At 45.3% G+C, this 24,719-nt stretch overlaps 1 protein-coding gene across 2 annotated transcripts in view; it reads left to right on the forward strand.

Annotated features, from left to right (window-relative positions):
- EML1 (EMAP like 1) overlaps window positions 1-20,341 on the forward strand; it is a 203,164-nt gene extending 182,823 nt beyond the window's left edge. For both annotated transcript variants that reach the window (XM_057731976.1, XM_057731975.1), the window contains exons 19-23: window positions 15,106-15,203; window positions 15,315-15,402; window positions 16,736-16,831; window positions 18,085-18,215; window positions 18,772-20,341. In XM_057731976.1, the coding sequence (XP_057587959.1) occupies window positions 15,106-15,203; window positions 15,315-15,402; window positions 16,736-16,831; window positions 18,085-18,215; window positions 18,772-18,897 (539 nt within the window). In that variant the 3' untranslated portion in view covers window positions 18,898-20,341. The remainder of the gene's footprint in view (window positions 1-15,105; window positions 15,204-15,314; window positions 15,403-16,735; window positions 16,832-18,084; window positions 18,216-18,771) is intronic.
- The last annotated feature ends 4,378 nt before the right edge of the window (window positions 20,342-24,719 follow it).

Consider the following 24,719-nt stretch of genomic DNA (forward strand, 5'->3'; position numbering starts at 1 on the left):
TCATTATGAATTTAAGTGTATTTGGGATGTTTCAATCTGTGATAGTTATGGTAAGTGAAGCAATTTGTCTGTTATTGGCCACTTCAGTTTGGCTTCTGAGTCCTTTTGACAACATGGGTGCCAGGAATGCGCATGGCTACTGGGTAGGTCATTGTTTCTAAGCCTCATCGTTTAGGTTGGTGGTATAGGAAGCACTCTTTCTCGGTGATATGCAGGACCTTCAGCTATGTGACCATTCTTGGAAATAGCAGATTTAGTCTTTGGAAATACTTAGCCAAGACTGAATTGCCATCACTCTGTAGGAACCTTCTATTTTATAAGCTGATAAACAGTCGTCCCTACCTCATGGTGGGACTGTATTCTTGTTTTCTAGAGGTTACCTTATAGAAAGAACACCCTTTTTAGATCCTTGCACCCAAAAACTTATAACTTCTGGCCCTAAAGAGACAACTGCACAGCCATCTTGGGAACCTTTTCTCCATGTTGAGAAGGACCTTAGTTCACTCTTGACGTTTTGTTGGGGTTTTTTAAAGATTTATTTTATTATTTATTTATTATTTATTTTTATTTTTGGCTGCGTGGGGGCTACTCTTCGTTGCAGTGTGTGGGTTTCTCATTGCGGTGGCTTCTCTTGTCGTGGAGCGCGGGCTCCAGACGCACAGGCTTCAGTAGTTGCGGCACATGGGCTCAGTCGTTGTGGCTCACGGGCTTAGTTGCTCCACAGCATGGGGGATCTTCCCAGTCCAGGGATTGAACCTGAGTCCCCTGTATTGGCTGGCGGATTCTTAACCACTGCACCACCAGGGAAGCCCACTCTTGACATTTTAAGTATCATATTTCATTCTGTTCATCCTTGGCAATATTCTGCATCCTCATGTGCTTTTCATCATTTTCTTAGTAATTGTGAATCTCTGCTGAGTGCAGGAGGGCCTCATCTATAGCTGCTTTTCTAGAAAGCCCTCAGATCTCTCTCAGCTCCTGCTAACGTAGCAGGGTCCTTCGGGGAGTCTGTTTCCATTCCTTGTCAGTTATACTGAGGACTGTCCCCTGGCGACCAGAGAGCTCTCACTACCAGTAACTCTGCCTCTCAGGTTTTAGAGTCATTGACTGGAGGCTGTGTGGGGCAAAGGTGATGAGCCTGGACCAAATCAGGGAGACCTGCAGTTGGATACGGTGCCCTCTCTTCATTAGCCTGGTGTCCCTTGTCAAATCAGACAGCAAGTGGGGCTCAGCTGGAAGAGAAGGGATAAATGTGCTCTTCGAAAAGCATTATGCAGGTGGCATGGGTGATGTGATGTCATCAGCAGGTGGCATGGATGATGTGATGTCATCAGCAGGTGTCATGGGTCATGTGATGTCATCAGCAGCAATGGCAGTGGTGGTGGCCCCAGATCCTTAGGTTGTGGTCCCAAGTCCCATAATGTTTTGTTCAGCACTGTATGCCCAGGACCAAGCTGGGAGTAGATGCAATAGAATAAAAAGAGTAGGTAATGTGTAGATAGACAGAATAGTTGCTCAGTGAATATTAGTTGATGTATGAATGCAGACTAACTACAGTGCATCTGACTAGGTGCAAAGCAGAATGTGGTCATCAGTATGAGTTTTCTGGCTGTGCATGAGATTTTTCAGGCACATGGGTTATACCATTGTGTATTATTGGCTCCTTTTTGGATTCAAGTATTTACAAATTTTAGACACACACACAAAGTTAGATGCCTAAACACAGGCTGCCAGTGGCGTGGAGTTCCAGGAAGCTGCTGCCAAATCCCAGCCTGCATTTGCAGCTATTTCCTAGTGGCTCCCTGAGCTGTGCTATACTAAGAAAGGAAGACATCAAACTATGAGGGCTTTTTTTCTCATTCCCTCAGCCTCATGCAAGCTCTGGATGTTGTGCTAGCCGCTAGAGGAGAAGCAAATGGTTCTTGAAATTTATGGGTGGAGCTGAACACCAGGAGGCTAGGAAGGACCAATATACTCCAGCTGCCAGGCATGACCATGATAAATGCTGCCTTTGTACCAGTGACATAGGCAGTGTCAAGGGAAATAATCAATAAACCAGTCTACTATAGGGGTCAGAAAGAGCTTTATTTGAGTCAAACTGAGGACTGTTACCCAGGAAACAGCTTCTCAGGTAACTCTGAGGAACGGCTCCAGAGAATTGTGGTTTTCAGCAGTTTTACATCTTGTCAGAACAAAAAACATCAAACAAGTATAGGGTACATTTCTGCAAGGTTAAAAAAAAAAAACACAGATCAGCATGTACACAGCGAGTCAGTATGGCACCTGGTGCCTGGGAAGGGAGTCTTACCATTGAAGGAGTAACAGCTTTGGCATCCTAGGAAGGGAGGCATTTGATCCTTATTTTTAGCATGGACATTCTTCACTTCTGGTCAGTGCACCCTTTAATTTAATGATTAAAGCTGATGTACAATGTGTGTTTGATAAGCCACAAACTGTTTTAGTTAGTGTAAAATTAAAGTTAAATCATGTATAAGCCAGAATGACTTCTCCATATCTCAATATGTGAACATTTTTGCATTAATTGCCTCTTGTGGTCATAAATCTTTCAGTAGAAAGCGTTGATGATCAAAATACTTGTCCCTTGATGCCAGGGTGGTTGCTGCCTGCCCTGGGTCCATCCTGTCCCTTGCCAGGCCTCCTTTTTTGTTATTCATTATATGTATAGAGATTTGCCTAGTTATCCATTTTGGAGGGAAACTAATCAGACACAGTGAACAAGCACAGAGCTATGCTAATGTGGAAACATTTTATAGGCTATATATGTTATCAGTTGTATCAAATTGTCATAAAAACATTGTACATGTGCTTTTAGCAGTAGGCTTAAAGCAAGCAGTGGTGTATTTCATGAGTAACTTGACGGCTGGGAAAAGAATGATATTATGTAAAGCAGAGCAAAAAAAAATTGCCTATTTCTGAGGGGCACCAACTACATGGATCATTTAAAGCGTCAGTTTTTCTTACAACTTGCAACCGTTTTCCCTTTTGGGAAATTTTTTCTAGGTGCATCTCAGCTTCTCCAGAGGTATTGACATAAGTGCAACAAGCAGTATGAGCAGTAATAGCACAAACACCCGCGTGTTCAGTCAGTTGAAAACCTAAGGCAACTCTGTTATCTAATATCACTTGGGCTAAGGAATTTAGGGATGTCTGTTGTGCTGTGATGCTTTTTTGCAGTCTCTTCGGCTATTTAACCAATGGTGGCTGATAGATTTCTGATCATCTTCTTTGTTTGTTTTGGTTTTGGGTTTTTTTTTAATTTTTTTTAATTTTGTTGAAGTATAGTTGATTTATAATGTTGTGTTGATCATCTTTTATATAACCACATGTAAACCATATACTCCTGCACTAGGAATTAAGATTCCCAAAAGATTTTTGCCACCAGATATCTTAGTATCTTGATAACATGAATCTCTTGACTCTGTATTGAAGAGAGAAAGGAGGTTCATGTTATCAAGGTTCATTCATCTATTTCCTGATGTATTGACAGGGAGGTAACAGAATGTTCTAATAAGAGTAAACCTTCTATTTGTCAGCTTTTAAGACATTTATGTGCCCATCCTTGGGAAGGTGAGTCAGTTCCAGTACCACATATGAAGACAAAACCTGGGGGGGGCACAAGTGACCCCTCCCAGAGTGCTCTCATTGATAGTCTCACTGACTGGAAGTTTTGTCAACCACAATATTAAACTATGGACCACTTCTTTTGTCGACTTTGCAAAAGTCATTTGCATGGTTTTTAATACATGGGAGTTTCTGGCATAATTTACTCTCATTTTTCTCTATAAGACATTTTTCAATTAAGTAAGGGACCGAGCGAGGGGGTCCTGGGGTAAGTTATGCTCCATCTCTAAGAACTGAGGATAGTATCAGACAACAGATGGACATATTAATATGTTGAAGAACTTGAACCTGAAAGATTAGGGCAGAGGGAGGTTGGTCTGGGTGAGTGGTCACATTAGGAACACCTGAACAGTCAGTGATACGTATTATGAGGGGCTTATATTGGTCTTGTATTGACCAAGGAATTTGATGACAGATCCAACAGTTGGTTAATTTTCCCCCAGTAGCTACACTCTGTGATAATTTTAGTAAAGCATTTTCTTTCCATCCTGAACATTGGGGCAAAAATATAGCAAAAATAAAACAATAACCTTCAATTTTGATAGAGAGACAAACATCTGGTAAACAGTTGAATTGAACTAGTGGGTCTTACTGACCTAGTTTGGATTTGCAGGCCATCTGTCTGCTGTTGTCATCTTCTCTTCCTGGCTTGATGGTTGTTTTAAGGTGAGTTTGAGGTTGGCAGTCCTCTCTATAGAGCAGTCTGGTGTGGAGGCCCTTTCTAAGTGGGGAATATGAATTCAAGGGTCAATTCCCTTTACTTTCACTGTGCAGAGTACCTGATAAGGGTTCTTCCATCGCAGTTAGAGAGAGAGGCCTTTAAAATGATGTCTTTTCCAGTATTCATAATCTCCTGCCTGTGGGTCATGGTGCATCTGATCTTTATCCAAAGAGAAATAACTGTAATCAGCTTTGGAGACAAGCTTAGAATATCCTCTTAATAATTCAGTCAAACTTTACAGTAATGTAACATAGCAACAAAGAAGCCTCTTGGATGTAGGTAGTAAATACAGAAACCTCAATATAAATAAAAGCTCAGTATCCATAAAGGTATATTATTGAAACATAATTTTTCTTTCTAAATTACCCTCATTTTAGCTAATAAATATTTGAAAAACTAACAAAGCAAGTACCTTGACCTTGAAATAATCTTAAGGATGAAAAAAAAAGAACTGAATCTGATGCCCATCCCCAACCTAAATTCATGTGTGAGTAAAGAAGGGGAGATTTCCTGTTTAGTCATATGGCCAGAATTCAACATGCTGTGCTTTGTTTTAAGTCCAGGGAAGACAATGCAGGCTTTTAAATAAATATATACAATTTTATATTAAATAAATAATCCTCATCTTTATCAAGTATAGTCAAATTGAGACTGATTTGTTTGCAAAATAAGCCTGGTTTCAGTAAATTTGGCCTGATTACTTACATAAGTGTAATTGATCATATAGGCTCTTTTAAATTTGACTTTGCTAGAACTTTTCGTAGGGAATCTCAAACTGAACTTTTAAGAGGCCTCTCAAGGCCAAGAAAGCCACACAAAGGACTTGCCTTTAGATTCTGCCTGCAATACCTACAGACTTAGGTGAATTCCTCTCTTCTCAAGGTCCCAAATATCTTGAGGTTACTGCACCTGCCAGGAAGTGGCCTTCCTTATTCACCTGGAAAGGCCGCTGAGAACCTAAGAGTTTCCAAATTCTGGAGGGATCAGGTAGAGAGGAAAGATAAATGCTTCAGTTCTGTTTACAAAGGTATAATTTACAAAATTGCTGTAAGTCACAATCGGCTTAAGGAGAAAGGTTCCCTTACCTGGAAAACAAAGATTAAGAGCCAGTAATATGTCAGATAAATATTCAATCTGTAAATATATTCAATCCCATGTAATTAATTTTTGTTCCACTTGAGTCCAGTTTTTCCATCAATTCTGTTGACCTTGCCTGATGATAGAGGGTGATAGTGACAGTGATAATGTCAAGAAATTTGTAAGGTTACAGCGTGAAGTGAGTCAGAAAGAGAAAAACAGATATCATATGTTAACACACATATGCGGACTATAGAAAAATGTACAAATCAACTGGTTTGCAAGGCAGAAATAGAGACACAGATGTAGAGAACAAACATATGGACACCAAGTGAGGAAAGCAGGGAGGGTTGGGGGGGAATGAGTTGGGAGATTGGCATTGCCATATATACATTACTAATAAGAAAAAAAATACCAAATTGTATACTCTAGATATATGCAGTTTATTGTCTGTTAACTGTATCTCAATAAAAGTTCTTTAAAAAAAACAAAAAAGAAATTTGTAAGGTTTCTATTAAGGGTTGTATGATTTGGGTGACTTTGATCACTGGAGATTGTGGAAAGCATACCCCAAGTAGAAAACACATTTTCTAGCAGTGTCTTTGTCATTGTGAGAGCATCAGCCTTGCAGCAAGAGCAGGCTCTAACCCGTCAGAGAAAAATGGGGTTTGCCAGGGAGCTGGGAAGAGCCAAGCAGCCGTCATGGGTTTCCCGCAGTCCTGACTGTGTAACTCACAGCTATTGTCCGCCCATCTTAATTATCTGATTTAGGAGCAGACTGCGGCCATGTCACAAGGGTCAGGATAGCAGAAGTCTAACAATGAGGGGGTTAATTTTTGTAGAAGCAGAAAATTCTTTGTATCTACATCTTTACATAATCTTTACAGGCATTGTTTCGTTTTCATGAAAGTCAGCTGGAGTATTTCCCTGATACTTGGGTTCAGGCCCTTTAACGTAAGCCTCAATTTTGATGACAAATAGCATTTATGTCAGGACGTGTAAGATTTCCAAGAATTTCATGTCATTTCTGGAACACCTATCATATATGCTTATACAGACATACCATAAAGAAGGCTTAATGTTGTCTTCTGTTTGATGGTGCCTCCCATGTTATTTAATATACCAAATAAGCCTAATCAGTTTCATCTCTCTCTTTGAGATGCTTCAGGACAAAATCACTTTCTTTTCCCTTAACAAAATACATGGCCATTCTGTATCTTCCTTTACTGAAAACACACACCTTATTTTCCCTGTACACTGAAATGTTTCCCCTATTACTTCTAGTAATGAATTACATATATAATTTTTAACCCTTAAAAAAATGCTAATCTCTAGCAAAAACCAAGAAGCAAACAATGTTAACATTTCCTGATTGGCAAACTTATGGACATGTTCTATAATATCTAGAAACATACATTTTCCTACAGCATAATTTCTTTTCTCAATGTGGTATAAGATGTATGTCCAATAAACCCGAACATCTTTAGTTTTTCTCTAATAAGAAGACAAAGTAGGTAAAATTAGACTTGCTTAGCAATTAATGTTTTAGTATTTTATCTTAATTGGAAATGATCTGTATATTTAATGAATTTCCATTATTTAACTTAACAAAACTCTAAAGTTTCAAGTTACCAAAACCTGGAGAAACTATTTTTAAGTAAACATACTATAAAACATAATTATTCTTAAAGAGTTTACCTAAAAAACTTTTATCTCATTTATCTCTATTTCATTATGAAAACATCATCATATCAAGTTAATTTTCTTTTTTTTTTTTATTATTTTTTTTGGGGGTACACCAAGTTCGATCAACTGTTTTTATACACACATACCCGCATTCCCTCCCTTCCTTGACTCCCCCCCCCCCCCCGAGTCCCCCCCACAAGTTAATTTTCTTGTTGACAAGTTTTGGAACAGAGATAAGATGAGCTTATTGACTTTCAATAAACCTAGGTATAATAAAAGTAATATTGTCTGTGTTAACCAAACCAACAACTTAAACTTATTTTCATTGATTAAAGATTAATCCTAGATCATATGATACTTTTAAAATTCAGGGGGGGGGTAGTTTTTTGTTATATTTAGAAATATTTGATATGTAAGCACCTACTTTTAAGTCAATTAAATAGAGCTCCTTTACAAATTAATTTTGATAGTATCATTTGGAGGTAGAAATATATTATAATGTACACACAGACATACATACATCCATATAGACAGAAAGAGATCTCAGTTTTCCTGCCTGGTTTTTAAGGTCTCTTTTCCCCTTTATTTCAGTTTTAGATTCTACTAGTTGAGCCAAAGCTATAATCTCAGGCAGTGTGGGCTTTGCTTGCATTTCAAGGACATGATAAGAGTTATACCTTCAAGTTTTCTCCTAGGAGTATTTTTATTCTCTCAGGTCAGAATTTTGAAGGAAAAAAAACATGTTTTATCAAGCCAGCTTTCTTTAATTGCACATGCAAAAATCAGTTTGAGAATGTCAAAAGAGTTCCATCCTGGCCATTTTAGGGCTAGATAATTTCTACAATTGTAAAAGCCAGCTGGAGTTCCAGTGGTGGCTGCCTATCTGGGAGCTGTTAGGCTTTAGAAGCGCAATTTCCTGGTTTATTTTAGTTTCATTTTATTATAAAGTACAAATCTTTCTAATTTTAAGCCACATGTTAAAAAAAGGTCAACCAACCCAGTTTACTTCAAAGTTCCTTCTAGGCCTTCCCTGCTTAGAAATTCCTTTTAGTTTCTTGCCTGGTAACTCCATCTAGATCCCTTGCCTAGAACTTTCCCCTAGGTCCCTTTCACCTAGGAAATGTACTGGTACCCCCTTCAGACTCTAGGCCTTAAGATAACAGCTCAAATAAAAGTCATGGATGGGGGACTTCTCTGTTGGCACAGTGGTTAAGAATCCGCCTGCCAACACAGGGTTTGAGTCCTGGGCCAGGAAGATCCCACATGCTGTGGAGCAACTAAGCCTGTGAGCCACAACTACTGAGCCCACGTGCTGCAACCACTGAAGCGCACGCACCTAGAGCCCATGCTCTGCAACAAGAGAAGCCACTGCAATGAGAAGCCCACGCACCTCAATGAAGAGTAGCCCCCGCTCGCCACAACTAGAGAAAGCCCGTGTTCAGCAATGAGGACCCAACACAGCCAAAAAATAAAATACATACATACATACATACATACATACATATTTAAAAAAGAAAAAAAAACCTCATGGACAGGCACTTAATACAGGAAGATCCAGACATCGGGAAAAACTCACCAAACAACCTGAAGAGTGCTGTGAAGCTGAGGGGCTGGGGGTGCGGCTCAAAGGGTCTGTGCTTGGTACCGGACACCCATCCAAAGTAGACTCCAGGTGACCTCAGGTGGGTTTTTCTGATATCCTGCTGACTACACCAAGCAATGTGGATGGAAATAATCAGTAAGCCAGTCTATACCGGGAATAGAACTGAGCCAAACACAGGACTGCAGCCCAGGAGACAGCCTCTCAGATAACTGAGGAACTGCTCCAGAGAAGCACGGTTTCAGCACTTTTATATTTTGTTAAAACAAAGAACTTTGAACACGTCAGGGGTACATTTCTTCAAGGTTTAAAAACAAAACAGAACAAGGAGATCAGCACATAAACAGCAAGTCAGGATGGCCCCTGGTGCCTGGTGCATTGAAGGAGGACCAGCACTGGCATCCCAGGAAGAGAGGCATTTAATCTCTATGTTCAGCATGGGCAGCCTAAAGACTTCTGGTCAGTGCACCCTTTTCTTTAATGATTAAGGTAGATGTACGATGTATGTTTGATAGGCCACAAATGGACTGTTTTAGCTAGCATAAAATTCAAGTTAAATCATTAATAAGCCAGAATGACGTCCCCAGACCTCAGCATGTGAACATTTCTTCGCTAGCAGACGCTTACCCACTGCTGCAGGTGAGTTGTACAGAATGAGCTCAGGATGAAGTGGGGCTGTTTCGTAAATGCTCTTCAGGTTGGCGTTATGTGTGCAGGGGATGTGAGAGGCGAGCAGTTGCCTCATGAAGTTAAACTATATAGGTTGAGAACTAAATCTTTCAGATAATTTCTCAGTTCTGCGTGCACTAGTGAGAGGTCCAGGTTTAAGTGGCTAATCTATACCTGGCCTTTGGTTGCAGTGGGAGGTTCAGAAAGATAGTCCCAGACACAGGTGCACGCCGGGGAGCCGGTGAAGCAGAGCCCCGGCGTGCATTAGAATTGCCCAGAAAGGGTGGGCCGGGGGGGTGGGGGGTTCTTTGGCATCCTGGGAACCACAAACCTAGAGCATGTCTGTGGACCATCTGATAACCATTTCAGTCACATTTTATTACATGTTTTCATTTATGAAATATCTTACATAAGATGGCCTTATGCTAATAAGCTAATATTATGTGAATTTTTACTGAAACCATAGTCAGCTATGTTTGTTGGTAAATTGCCAGGCCCCTCATAGGTCGATTAAATATAGAAATGTAGTAGGGACCGTTGTCATACTTGATACACACATCAGGAATCTTACAGAGCCCTTCGAAGGACACATGGAGTTCTGATTGGATGAAATTTGTAAATTTTTTAAAAGAATAATGGAGATAGGAGGAAAATTTCATATTCGTTAAGCCCAACTGCAAATACTTGGCCTGCTTGTGCTAGTTTCAACCCGTTGAAACTTGGATAAAAATCTAAAACCCTAAATGTGAAGATGGAAAAGGGAGGATCGCAGTGATTAGGGCATTGCTCATGTGCTTATGTGCATCTCTTCTTTAATGTTAGCTGTGTCATTGTTTGAGATATGAGGTTTCTCTGCTTTTATAAGAACAAATCAGGGGACTTCCTAGGTGGTGCCGTGGTTAAGAATCCACCTGCCGACACAGGGGACATGGGTTTGATCCCTGCTCCAGGAATATCCCACATGCTGCGGAGCAACTAAGCCCGTGCACCACAACTGTTGAGCCCGTGTGCCACAACTACTGAAGCCCACACGCCTAGAGCCCCTGCTCCGCAACAAGAGAAGCCACCACAATGAGGAGCCCGTGCACCACAACAAAGAGTAGCCTCTGCTCACCGCAACTAGAGAAAGCCCGTGTGCAGCAACGAAGACCCAACACAGCCAATGAAGAAATAAATAAATAAATAAAATTACTTATTTATTAAAAAAAAAAAAAGAATGAATCAGAATCTGGTATTCACTTACATCGCCTCCAGCATCAAATCCCACCTCTGCTGCCTGGCATTAGAGACCTGCTGGAATGCAGCCCCTGCCACTCTGCCAGCTCTCTCCCGGCCACACAGCGTCCCCAGGCCTGCACTCCACCAGGCATGGCCCACGCTGCTCTCTGTACAGGTGCAGCCATCTCCTCTGGAGCCCAAATCACCTGCCCCGTGTGACAAGCAGGGCAGCAACACAGCTACCCTGGAGGCCCTGCGGTGCTGCCACCTGGTGCACCGTCTCCCATGCCCACAGCTCACTCCTCCAGCGCAGGTCAAGCCGTGCCACCCACTTAGCTGTGTTGCCTTGGACAAGTTACTGAACCTCAGTTTCCTCACCTGCACAGCTGGACAAATTCTCTCAGCTCCCAAAATACTGTTGGGGTTGGTTAAGAGCTGGGTGGAACCCCATCCCCGAACCTGGTGAAGAGGCAATCAGTGAAACTGGCTATGGTGTTATCTTTCTCCTCCAGGTGACCAGGCCCCTGCTCTCTGTCCTTGTGAGTCAGTCCTCCAGCTGATCTTTATTGGGGACCAAACACCAGCTTCTTTTCATCAAGCAGGTTTAGGAATTTCATAGTCTCTGAGAGAGCTGAGGATGAGGCGTAGAGAGTTTATGGGTGAGAGGAGGTGGTTCACAGCAAGAGAGGGTGCTCTGGAGGCCCGAGAAATAGGCAGCTCTTGGGTTTCATCTGGCCTCTGCTTAGCATGTGACTAAAACTGTTTGGTTTCGCTGTGTTAGGCACACAGTCGGTTATACATATTTATGAATGAGCTTAAACCACTACATGAAAACTTTTGATTTCGAATTTTAAAGAGGAATTACAATCCCATGAAGGCTGTTAGAAAGGGAATTGCCAAGGGAGATTGAGAAATCTCATTTTTCATTCATCTTTAAAAACAGAAGTGGAGATAATAGTTACACAGGTATTTTTGTCAGAACTCTTAGAATATGTTCATTTTATTGCATGTAAGTATACCTCAAAGTTGAGGTTTAAGGTGGGGGGTTTGAGTGAAGATTCTGGGAAGATGGTGAGTAGGAGGCAGCAGGAATCTGACCCCCCACCTAGACAACAACTGGCAGAATCTGGCTGATAGAACTGTTTTGGAAAGCTGGAGTCTAAAGGCTTGCAACTTCCAGAGAAAGGCTTGGATGGTAAATTGCAGTTAATTTCAGTCAATTTCTGCTCTTAGCACAGTAGCAGCTACACACCCTCACCCCCAGTCCCCTGGCAGGCAACTATGCATGTGTTCCTGGAGCAACAACAAAAAAACTAGCAACTCAATTCAACATGGGCAAAAGACTCAAATGGACATTTCTGCAAAGAAGACATGCAAATGGCCAATGAGCACATGAAAAGATGCTCAACATCACTAATCATTAGGGAAATGCAAATCAAAACTACAATGAGATACCATCTCATACCCATTAGGATGGCTACTATCAAAAACAAAACAGAAAACAAGTGTTGGTGAGGATGTGAAGAAATGCACACCGTTGGTGGGAATGTAAAATGGTACAGCCATTGCAGAAAACAGTACAGCAGTTCCTAAAAACATTAAAAGTAGAATTAGCATACCGTCCGGCAATTCCACTCTCGGATACATACCCAAAAGAACTGAAAGCAGAGTCTCGAAGAGGTATTTGTACATGCATGTTCATAACATCATTATTGACGATAACTAAACCATGGGGGCAATCCAAGTGTCCCAACAGATGAATGGATAAGTAAAATATGATATAACACACAATGGAATATTATTCAGCCTTAAAAAGGAAGGACGTTCTAACACATGCTACAGCATGGATGAACATGGATGAACCTTGACATCATGCTAAGTGAAACAAGCCAGTCACCAAAAGACAAATATAGTGTGATTTCACTTATGAGGTCCGTAGTGTAGTCAAAATCATAGGGATGGAGCAGGCAAAATCGTAACAAATGGCTCCATGATGTAAGAGAGCTCATTGTTTCAGAGTTAACAAATGATGTGGTCCTTCTCATCTAAAGATAGTTTTGCTTAAGAGTGTACAAGCCAGCATGCGTACATCATCTATCAGATTTTCAGCTGCTCTTTACCCGTATGCTTTGTCACAGGGGCAATGGAATTTAGCAGTGGAATGCTCAGGGTCTGGTCAGACTGCCTGGGTTCGAATCCCAGCTTCCATAATCCCATGTGACCTTGTGCAAGTGACTTCACCATCCATGCCTCAGTTTCCTCTCCTGAAAAATGGAGATAATATCTACCTCATAGGGGTCTAGGAGGATTAAATAAGTTAATACAGGAAGAGTTTAGAATAGTACTGGTACATAGTAGTTACTCAACAAATGTTGACTGTTAGAATTATTTGATAGAAATTCTTCTGAGCGTTTAGTGTCTAGTGTTGTTGCAGAAATTGGTCTGTCGAGAAACCAAGCACCACACTCGGAGGGTTGGAGAACTCAGGTTTATTAAGCCGGCAGCCCCAGAAGAGCTAATGCTGCAAAGTTCTGGGCCCTGAGCTCAGGGTGAGCTTTACTTTTATAGGGGTCAGTGCACATGGTTACAGTTAGCATTGGTAGATTGGTTACTTGGTTTACAGAGCACAGAAGTTTCCAAACAGAAACTTACAAGAGCAGGTGCAGAACATTCCATATTTAGCAAAACATCCTATGGTTACATTTGATTGCTAGGTCATCCTGTTTTTGTTTTTCCTTTTTGGCACAGCAAGCATATTTTACAAAAGCAGAAGGAGCATGGAGTTATTTTTTGCTGAGTGCAAGTTTCTAATTTTCCTCTTCAGTGTCATCATCACCATTACTGTCAGGGCCTGATCAGTTGGAGGATCAAGTGCAGGTGGTCTGCCGGGCAGTTCTCTGGCCTTCTCTAGAACCATCAGCAGCAGAGGGTGGCCCATCCCCCCACGTCAGCAATCCTTGGTCCCTCTACCCCACCCCTTCACGAGTCCTGCTTTGGACAGGCGCACTGTGTCTTGCTGACACCTTGACTTTGACCTGGCCTCCACCAGGACTTCCTAAGAGAAGTCCTTGAGAGGAGAAAACCAGGGAAAGGAGGTGGGGAGAGAGCCCCTAGTGACCTCACGATGTGCCAGTGACTGCTAGGACCTTTGCAGACATTGTCCAGGGCAATCCTCTGAATTGCAATGAGAAGGCGCCATGCTTTGTGGACGGAGGGACTGGCGCTCAGTGAGAGGAGGAACACGTCCACTGTCCCCGAGCTCGTGGGCAGAGACCCCCCTACTCTAGGCTCCATTCTGGGCACAGGTTGCCCACCCCCCATGTGGTTCCTGTCTCCTTCCTTCTGGTTCCTGGCCTCAGAAACATCTGACCTCCTCCAGCCTGGGCTCTCAGGCCCCGCTTCCTTCCCGGTCCATCCTGGGCTTCCCTGCTTCAGCTTCACACTTGGCACATCCATCTGCCAGCAACAGGGGCCGCTCTGCTTTTATGTTACAGTGAGCTCCTTCCCTTGTGCTTCTTTTTCGTTTTCTTTTTTTTTTCTTTTTTGGCTGCGTTGGGTCTTAGTTGCAGCATCAGGATCTTCATTGCGGCGTGAAGGATCTTTCATTGCAGCGCGTGGGCTTCTCTGTAGTTGCAACATGTGGGTTTTCTCTTCTCTAGTTGTGGCGCGCAGGTTCCAGAGCACGTAATTTGTGGCATGAGAGCTCTCTAGTTGAGGTGCGAGAGCTCTCTAGTTGTGGCACACGGGCTTAGTTGCCCTGCGGCATGTGGGATCTTAGTTCCCTAATCAGGGATCGAACCTGTGTCCGCTGAGTTGGAAGGTGGGTTCTTTACCACTGGACCACCAGGGAAGTTCCTTCCCTTGTGTTTCTATACAAGCATCATGGCCGATTCCTCAAGCTTTCCTGAGGCCAGAAACCCAGGTAAAGGGGATTTTAACTGATGGCCCATTGGAAGAGCAGTGGGAGGGTCCTTCCAGGCAGGGGGTGGGGGTGGGGGCAGTGTGCACAGAGGTGAAGGGGGAGGGCCTTCCAGGCAGAGGGGAGAGGGGGCAGCATGTGCAGAGGTGAGGGGGAGGGCCTTCCAGGCTGGGCGGGGGAGGGGGCAGTGGGCAGAGTGAAGGGGGAGGGCCTTCCAGGCCAGGGGCAGAAGGAAGTGTGCCCCAGGCCTAGGAGAACCCCATCTGTTCAGTGAGGAACAATGGGACCGCATCTTGGAGGGCCTCGTGGGCCCCACTGAAGAATTCAGTCTTGATCCTTCTGTGGTGGAGACAGCTAGGGAAGGTTTTTATAAGGGGCGGAATCTGATCCCATGTGGCTTTTCAAAAGATAACTTTGTAAGTGGTATAGGATTCATTTAAAAGCAAATTGTGTCTCTTTGAAATAATTCATGGCTGTTTTTTCTAAATCTATAATGGCCAGTAGCGTCATCCCTTGTAATTGATAAAGTGGTTATTCTTAGCAAATAAAGTATAATCTCACGTGTTTTTGCAGATGGGAATTTCTTGGCAATAGGCTCCCATGACAACTGCATCTACATATACGGAGTCAGCGACAACGGGAGGAAGTACACGCGGGTCGGCAAGTGCTCGGTGAGCGTGCTGGTCCCTCCTCGTGGGGCTGTGCAGTCCTTTCTTACGTCAGGACAGGGTGGGCGGGAATCCCTAAGGCGAGTGAAACTCACCTAGGTTTTTCTCTCCCAGGGGCATTCCAGCTTCATCACTCACCTGGACTGGTCTGTAAACTCACAATTCCTCGTGTCGAATTCCGGAGACTATGAAATCCTTTACTGTGAGTGGCTCCCCAGGTGTGGCCTGGGTACACATCATGCAGAACCTTCACTCTGAGACCACATGGGGCCTCCTGCAAAACCCACTTCCTGTGTGGCTCGGGCGCGTGACGGCATCTCTGGGCCTAGGTTCCTCCTCTGTACAATCGAGGAGCTGGGCTGGACAACCCTGCCACGACACTGAAATACTTGGGGTTCGGGCCCCAAGGAGGAAAAGGCCAGGCCCTGCAGGAAGAGGCAGAGAGAGTGGGGTCAGAGCTGTCTCAGTGAGAGGGAGGGACCCTTGTGAAGGCATCACCCCTCCCCCCGAGGGCAGAGACCACCAAGTACCTCCCACCGGGTGGACAGCAGCCCCCAGGTCCCCTCCTCCTTCTCCCTCAGCCCCTCCCGGCCAGGTCTGAGCCCAGGCAGCACGGGGCAGTGTGAGGGTGTGAAGGATGAAGGCCGTGCTTGCCAAGCACGTGCTACATGCCGTGCACCACTTCCTCCAGCATCTGTCAAGCACCTGCCGCGTGTTGAGCACAGGGTCCCGGGGCAGAGGAGGGCCCGGTCTCCACCCCACCAGAAGGTACTGCCAAGTGCAGTGTGCTTCCCCCACACGCTCTCAGGTGGTCACAGCACTTTCCAGCTTGTCCTGTTTTAAGGAAGAGGAAATATCGGCTCAGATACTTGGCCACAGGCATCAAATGCCCGTGGGTGGGGAGGTGGGCACTCCCCTTTTGAGGAGTGGGCCCAGGCAGGGCTGCTGCTGGTGGAGGAAAGGGGCCTTCCTTGGGCAGGGCAGGTAGCCCTGCCTGATGTGGGGCAGAAGTGGGAGATGGTTTTCAGGGACAGACCATGAGTCTAGAATCTTCTCAGACATGCTCTATTACTCCACTAGTGAGAGCTCAGTTGGGGAGCAAACAAATCACCTGCAAGGCCACAGGTATGACTGGTATGACTGATTTCCATAAGCTTCCATTCCTAACTCAGAGCTGAAGGGAGCGTGTGCGTGTGTGTGTGTGTGTGTGTATGAGTGCCTGCGCCGGAGAGGGCTAGGGAGCCTGACAGCAGGGGACAGAGTTGCGGGGACAGTGAACAGACAGAGGCCTCAGAACCAGAAGTGCTCAAAGAAAAGAAGCCAGACTGGGGGAGCAGACGCAGAGAGGGAGGTGAGCGGACGTGGAAGAAAAGGGGTCCCCACTGAGGCCCTGGGCCTTGGGCTGGGAGGTGGGTGGCATCCCTCTCCTGGAGGGCTCTGTAGCCGATGGGTCCTGGCTCCGAGGGCCCAGCCTTGCCCAGGGAGGAGAGGGGGCATTGGCACAGATGTCACCAGACCTGCCTTTGCCTTTCCAGGGGTTCCCTCTGCTTGTAAGCAAGTCGTAAGCGTGGAAACTACGAGAGACATCGAATGGGCCACATACACCTGCACTTTGGGGTTCCATGTCTTTGGTAAGGTTTCTGCGCCTTTCATTCTGTTCAAACGTACGATGTGTCTACTTTTAGAATGACTTTCTAATAGTGACAAAACTTCTTGGTCGGCTTCAAACTGCTCTGCCACGTGGACCCCGCAGGACACACTCCTTGCAGCCCTGGGGAAAGGCCAGGGCTTGCCCCGCTATGGCCAGGCGAGAGGACCCAGAACCCTTTTCTCTTGTAGGAAATGGGTCCTGTGATAATTCTCGAGAATCTTCTCACTTGGGGTTGTGCCAGGGTTCCTAGATAAGTGGACCAGGTGGAACCTAATCAATGTATTTATCATTTGTTAGAGTGGTTGTATCTTTTTGGCCCTTAAACTAAATTTTTCACCTCCTTCAAAGTTTAGATTAGGAATATATTAATAAATGGTCTAGAATAAATTGCCACAATTTAGGACAATCAAAAAGAAAGGGCAGTACTTATAATCTCTCTATGTATGACCAGAAGTCAGTAAGTTGGTCAGAATTTCACAAGTCTCCTCAGAGCTGGCGTGTTACCATCTTCCGGTGTTGAATGCTAGGGCGCCCCGGGTTTACTCTAAAACTGCCTGTTAAGAAACTGATGTGCAGGCAGCTCTCTCATATCCAGAGCTGTTGGGGCCAACAGGGTTTCCTGAAGCAATGGTCAAGAGAGCCCATCCCCCAGACCGTACGCCAGGCCCGCCCGGGCCACAGGGCTGTGGAGTCAGAGCTGCTGCCTCGCCCAGCCCACAGTGAGCAGACGCTCCACCTGCCCAGTGCCACCAGGTAGGCAGCAGCCACGAAGAGCCGACACCAAGGAACACCAGAAAGGCACAGGCAGTCCCAGAGTTAAAAAGTCCTTTGGAGAGACTCTCATATGTAAAGAGTAACCTCCAAAAAAGAAAAGTTAGGAAACCACGGGCTTAGGACTTAGCGTCCCATCAGATGCTTTGGGGATAAAGGAAAAGCACTGTGTCCAGAACCAGGGATTCTGGCCTGCTTTCTGCTGTAGCGTCAAGAAGGGGCTCGAAAGAGGTGGAAGCCCTGAAGGCCTGCCATTGCGACTCTTGCGCTGCAGAACAGGATATGTGGTGAGGACTTCCTGGAACAGCCTGCAGGGAGATGGCCTGAGACAAAGCATTCCTCGGGCCTGGTTTCTAAATCCGGGATATTTTCTGTTTTCGTGGGAGTTCAATGGCCAGTCCCTGTGCAGTATGGCCCTGTGTCCTGGTATTTCCAGTGGTCTGTCTGGGGTCTTTGTTTTAGGAGTGTGGCCAGAAGGCTCGGACGGAACGGACATCAATGCCGCCTGTCGGGCCCATGAGAAAAAACTCCTGTCCACCGGTGATGATTTCGGCAAAGTGCACCTCTTCGCCTACCCCTGCTCACAGTTTAGGGTAAAGGCTCACCTTCTCCTCTAGTCTTACCCCAGGGGGAGCACTTACCGCCTGGCCTGTTGGTAGTTGAATAGAAAGGCACTGGGAGTGATGCCGCCAGTCACAGATGCAACTGTAACCATCATCCAGCTGCCCCAGTCACTTCGCACCCACCCCCACCCAGAGAGAACCCCTCCCCCCACATGATTCTGGTTTTTCCGCCTCTGCTTCCTGGGCCTCCCTCCTCTGGCCTCCACCAGCCTCCCTCTGCTCCAGCCCCGCGGAGCCGAGCCCACACTGGTGCCTGGAACACCCCTCCTCGTCCTTCCCAGACCTGACTCTCCTTCTAGGAGACCCTCCCTGCACCCCTGCATCCAGTCCGCCCTCCTTTGGGCTGGCCCCGTGCCTGGTGCAGCCTCTGGGGCAGAACTTGTCCCTGCCCACATCCGTCCCCTCCAGACCAGATTCTCGATGTGCAGGGGCTCTGCGTGGTTTAGCGCCAATGTAGATGCGCAGCATCTGCGACCCCTGCCTCGTTGGCTTTGCGTTCAGCTTCCTCCGTGTCATCCTTCCCCAGGCTCCCAGCCACGTGTACAGCGGGCACAGCAGTCACGTCACCAATGTCGATTTCCTCTGTGACGACAGCCACCTCATCTCCACCGGCGGCAAAGACACGAGCATCATGCAGTGGCGGGTCATCTAGCCCCGGCAAGAACCCCGGGGGAGCAGAACGGGCCGGGAGGCACAGACGCGCGTCTCGCTCGCTGGTCACTGTGATCTCTGCTTTGTTTGAAAAGTTCTCACAAACCTCAGGAAAACCATGCCCTTTACCGGTTACCTTAGCTTAGTGGATTGGTGAGCGTCACCGCGGGCCAGCCGTTCAGGTCTCTCTTTGGTTGTACCATATATAAAACACTTAATATAAAAAAGATGCCAAGGTTTACGTGACGGTGACATCGAGAAGTGACTGGTGTATGCTTCGTAACTTTTCTATGAACTCTTCAAAAACGGTCACAGAATGCCTTTTCAAAGATTGTATATAGGCTTTCCTATTTCACCATCGAGCTTGCTAAGTCAAATATTTATGATCACGCGGTACTGAATCATGATTGCTGTTGATTAATGCGTCCTAAAAGGATAAATCAATGGAGAAGAGAACGGATAACTGATTTGCACAACTGAATCAGGAAATGCAAATAAGACTGTGTTTGGTTAACTTTTTCTAAGGTTTCATTCAGTTCTCCCTCTGGGAGGCTGGTGAGAAAGGCATCAGATTCTTGTGTTAAGCAGATGCTACTCCAGATTAATTTAACGATCGCGGCAGGGTACCCAGGCATTTCAGAGCTCCAGCTAGGCTGTCTGTCTAACCATATGCAGTCAGCCGCTTAACGCCTACAGGAATCACGTCCCCTCTGTTCCCCGTTCACGGGCCCTGGTGAATGGTGGAGACGACTGACCACCTTCCTCTGTATATTGATTGGCATGATATGGTATTGTACTTGTATAGAATTTTAGCAATTCATAATAAATACGTAAGGCTAGGCTTTACTATTTTAATGCTTATGGACGTTGTATATTTGTATTTTAAGACCAAGTAGACCAAGTCAAAAAGATATCTCTCTAGTGTACCATACACCTGCGGCAGGGAGAAGTCTGGAAGGCTCCACCAGGTACTGAGGGCAGCTTCTTTTTCTGTCTTTTATGCATGGACAGCTTATTACACTATGAAATAAGATTGCGCTCTGAGGAGTAAAACATAGAAGGCCTTATCCATTTCGATTGTGTGACAGGTTGAAATTTATTGTTTACATTGGGGAATGTATCTCAGATTTTAAAATAGAAGAGTCATGAACAACTTAAAGAAGAATATTGAGATTTTTACTTGCTCTAGGCAAGTGGGTGAATTGAACCGTCAACTCTACAGCACTGGTTGTTTAGAGTGGCTGTGAAGCTGAACATCGGGAAGCATTTTTTATTACATCTCCAGCCTGCTGCAGACGTGCCGGGCACCAGTAAACGATATGTATTAAAGATGACGCTGTTTGTATGCATCCTTACCAAATATATTCTATAATGAAATAAAGTCTGAAAAGTGGATTTCTTATTGACCTATAATCATGAAAGTATATAAATTAAAATATTTAAAATTAGATATGATTCACACTATATTCTGTTTCATATCCAGATTTTTTTTTCTCACCTGGGTCCTTTGCAAATAAAACAGTAGTTTGCATATGGTGTGTAAGCATTCATCAGACTAGGTAATTATAAAGAATTCAGCTTTTTGTTGTTGTTGTTGTTGGTTTTGGCCGCGCCACGTGGCTTGTGGGATTTCAGTTCCCCAACCAGGAATTGAACCTGGGGCACAGCTGTGAAAGGGCCGGAATCCTCACCACTAGACCGCCAGGGAACTCCCAAGAGTTTCGTTTAATTACCATACCCAGTTGTTAGTTTACTTGGTTATGTAAATACTGGCAAAAATAATCATTTTAAAATTAATAATTGAGGAATAACCAGATCAGAGAAGGGAAGGAAATCCATTATTGATTTAAAAGTTATAAAATCTACTTTTATTTCTATACACTTTCACTATTTTCCAAGCTTAATAATGGAAAAGGGGTATATGTATAAATCATTATTGCTACCTTCGTACTTGCCTACATTTTCAATGAAATCTGCAGTATTAGCCTTGCAGTACTAGATTCATTAACATAGCAAGCAGTGGCCACGTACCGCCACTAACCACCTCTCAGACACACGTGGCCTAGAACCCCAGGATTCTGCTGGAACAAGTGGCCTGTGGCCACATCAGCTTCTTAGCCCAAATGCGGAGAGTGACAGGTGAGGGGCTATTACCCTAATCTCGGTGAAGTGATGGTGGGGTGGACTCAGGTGCAGGCGGTGGACAGGGGAGAGGTGAATGGAGCATCCGAGAGCGGTTTCTGGGGTGACATCAGCAGGGCCTGGTGATGGATGGGATGGGGGCGGTGGGTGAGGCCTGGGTCCTCAACTGTTCTCTGAGCAAATGTCGGTGCCGTTGGCTAAGATGGGGGGCACTGCACGTTTGAAAGAGAGTGATGAGTCGGGCCTGGGACAGGTTGGAGTGAGGTGAGGGGCCTCTGAGACAACCAGGTGCAAGTGCAAAGCCAGCGTTTGGCTAGCAGGCGCAGAACAGAGATGGGGCTGGAGGTGCCGTCGTGAGTGATGCTCTCCACAGGGGCCGGCACTGCAGCCAGGCTGCGGCTGAGGCTGCCAGGTCCTGGGCCGGCGGCGCGAGGAGAGGGCCTCGTATCCGGCCAGGGGGACGCGATGACTTCAAGGGCAGGTAGAGCATGAGCTGTCAGTGAGGAGGGAGAAAAGCCAGCAGAGGGCTGGGCGGGGCAGGAAACAGACCCACACAGGGGTGTGGAGGGCCCAGCAGCCCCATGGCCTGATTCGGCACTTGCAGTGGAGCCGCTATGGGCTCTTTACTCCTTTAGCAAACGGCTTTCCAGCATCTGTGTGCGAAGTGATGCTGGGCAGGGGACCCAGGCGTGGTGGGAGAGCCTGGGCACATGGAGGAGAGAGGGCACAAGGTCAGGGGCGCGGGCGTGGCGGGGAAGTTCAGTGAACCCTGGCATCCATGGACTTAATCTGTGGTTTCCACTGCACGAGGTGCACGCTGGCAGTGGGGTGGGAGAGGCTGTCCGCAGTTCACTGGAAAGGCCACTTGGGCATCTTCCCATCCCGCCCCCCCCCCCCAGTTTTTCTGAGTGTTTACTTCCACTGCCCAGAGGTTGCACATTTTGCACTCATTGGTCCTTTTTTCTGTGATTTGGGAACAAGCTACCATCCTCTAGTCTTTGAGGCAGAAGAGCACACAGAAGTAACATTTGAGACCCTCTGGCTTCCTCAAAGGGGGTCCATCTAACGCACAAGCCGGGGAGGCAGCTTTTTGGTGAAAGCGAGCTGATAAGTGTGTACTTCTTGCAAGGCAGAGACTGATTCCAGCCTGTTCTTCATACCGGTTCTCAATTTTTTTAAATAAAATTTCAAATGTACACAGAAGTAGAGCCAACTCACCCAGCATTGAAAATTACTGACATTCTGAAAACCTTGTTTCCAACTGTCCACCGTAATTGTGGGCAAGGAGGGTGGACTAGAGTAGTTTATTTTTTAATTTTTTAAAATGTTTATATTTATTTATTATTTACTTATTTTTATTTTGGCTGAGCCAGGTCTTAGTTGCAGCATGTGGGATCTTCCTTGCGGCATGCGAACTTCTTAGTTGCCGCATGCATGTGGGATCGGATCTAGTTCCCTGACCAGGGATCAAACCCAGGCCCCCTGCTTTGGGAGTGCAGAGTCTTAGCCACTGGACCACAGGGAAGTCCCTGGAGTACTTTAAAAGTAAGTCCAAACTATCATGTCATTTCACCTAGAAATACTTCAGTCTGCTGCTCTGATGAGGACACTTCATTTTATGTGAAGACCATGACCTCATCACAGGGGACAGACTTCACAGGGATTCCTCACTACTGTCCAATACCCAGTCCATATGCAGATTTCTTCGGGTGTCCACCCAGCCCCATGTCTCAATGCCTAGCACTGCCTGGGGGTGTCCTACAGCCATACAAAGTCCTGGGCATACAGCCGCCGTGTGTGTCCTGTGCAGGTAGGGTCTCAAGCCTGCATGTGCCCTTAGTTCCAGACCCTTCTCTGACCCTGTGCTCACCGCCCCTTTGCTTCCCTCCCCTCTCACTCTCTCCACCCCTGGGTGCTCCCTGCCTCCGGGGCCCCCTCAGGACACTCCCCTCCTGGACCACCCAGCCTGGATCCTTCCCACCTTGGCTGGAAGGCGGGGCCAGACCCAATGTGGGTGCAGAAACCTCCGCTCCCCCTTGAAGGAGGAGCCCTGTTCTAGGTAAGCCTTCCAGGCAGGAGTTCAGTCTCTCCCAGGGGGGTCCCAGCTGCTCCAACTTGTTTCCTCCAGGCTCTTCCACACGTTTCAATAAAAATGGGACGCAAGCTCAGACCATCCGTGGCCAGGCTGTGGGAAGAGGATGGGGCTGCACGCACACTTCTGCGGCCTGTCTCTGGTCGGACAAGCACCCTGCACTCCGGAAGTCTAAGGAAGGGTTGAGCTCGTGGACACAGATTTTGTCTGAGCTCAAAATGTGGATGAGTTGAGAACAAATTTGATTATTTCAGCTTAGAACCGAAGTCGGTGCATACACCCAAAAGATGACTGAAAAGCTAATCATCAAAACTTTGAATGAGATTTAATGTAAACCTTCCCTCCCCTATCCCACTGACTACGGGTGCGCCACCTGGTGGCAGAAAGCGGAGCTCACCTTCTCTTCCCCAGCTCACCATTGCCTGTCTGACCTAAGGCTGGGAGCATGGGGAGAGAGAAAGGAAAGAATTTTTTTTTTAATTGAAGTATAGTTGATTTACAATGTTGTGTTAGTTTCAGGTGTACAACAAAGTGATTCAGTTATATATGCATATATAATATGTACACATATATATAATATATTCAGATTCTTGTGTTTTATAGGTTATTGCAAGATATTGACAATAGTTCCCTGTGCCATACAGTAGGATCTTGTTGTTTATTTTATACGTAGTGGTGTGTATCTTTTAATCCCAAACTCCTACTTTATCCCTCCCCCCTTCCCCTTTGGTAACCATAGCATTGTTTTCTACCTCTGTGAGTCTGTTTCTGTTTTGTAAATAAGTTCACTTGTATCATTTTTTTAGATTTCACAAATAAGTGGTATCATATGATACTTGTCTTTGTCTGACTTATTGCACTTAGTATGATCATCTGTAGGTCCATCCATGTAGCTGCAAATGGCATTCTTTTGTTCTTTTTTTATGGCTGAATAATATTCCATTGTGTATATATACCACATCTTCCTTATCCATTCATCTGGTGATGGGCATTTAGGTTGCTTCCATGTCTTGGCTATTGTAAATAGTGCTGCTATAAACATGGGGTGCATGTATCTTTTCCAATTAGAGTTTTCATCTTTTCCAGATATATGCCCAGGAGTGGGATTGCTGGGTCATATGGTAGTTCTATTTTTAGGTTTTTAAGCAACCTCCATACTGTTCTCCATAGTGGCTGTACCAATTTACATTCTCACCAACAGTGTAGGAGGTTTCCCTTTTCTCCACATTCTCTCCAGCATTTATTATTTGTAGACTTTTTGATGATGGACATTCTGACTGGTGTGAGGTGATACCTCATTGTTGTTTTGATTTTCATTTCTCTAAAATGCAATGTTGAGCATCTTTTCATGTGTTTTTTGGCCATCTGTATGTTTTCTTTGGAGAAATGTCTATTTATGTCTTCTGTCCATTTTTTGATTGGGTTTTTTTTTTTTGTTAATATTGAGTGATATGAGCTGTTGGTATATTTTGGAAATTAAGCTCTTGTTGGTCCCACCATTTGCGAATATTTTCTCCCAGTCTGTGTGTTGTCTTTTTCTTTTGTTTATGGTTTCCTTTGCTGTGCAAAAGCTTATAAGTTTAATCAGG

Source organism: Hippopotamus amphibius, chromosome 4, assembly GCF_030028045.1.
Source record: "Hippopotamus amphibius kiboko isolate mHipAmp2 chromosome 4, mHipAmp2.hap2, whole genome shotgun sequence".
Classification (NCBI taxonomy): Eukaryota; Metazoa; Chordata; class Mammalia; order Artiodactyla; family Hippopotamidae; genus Hippopotamus; species Hippopotamus amphibius.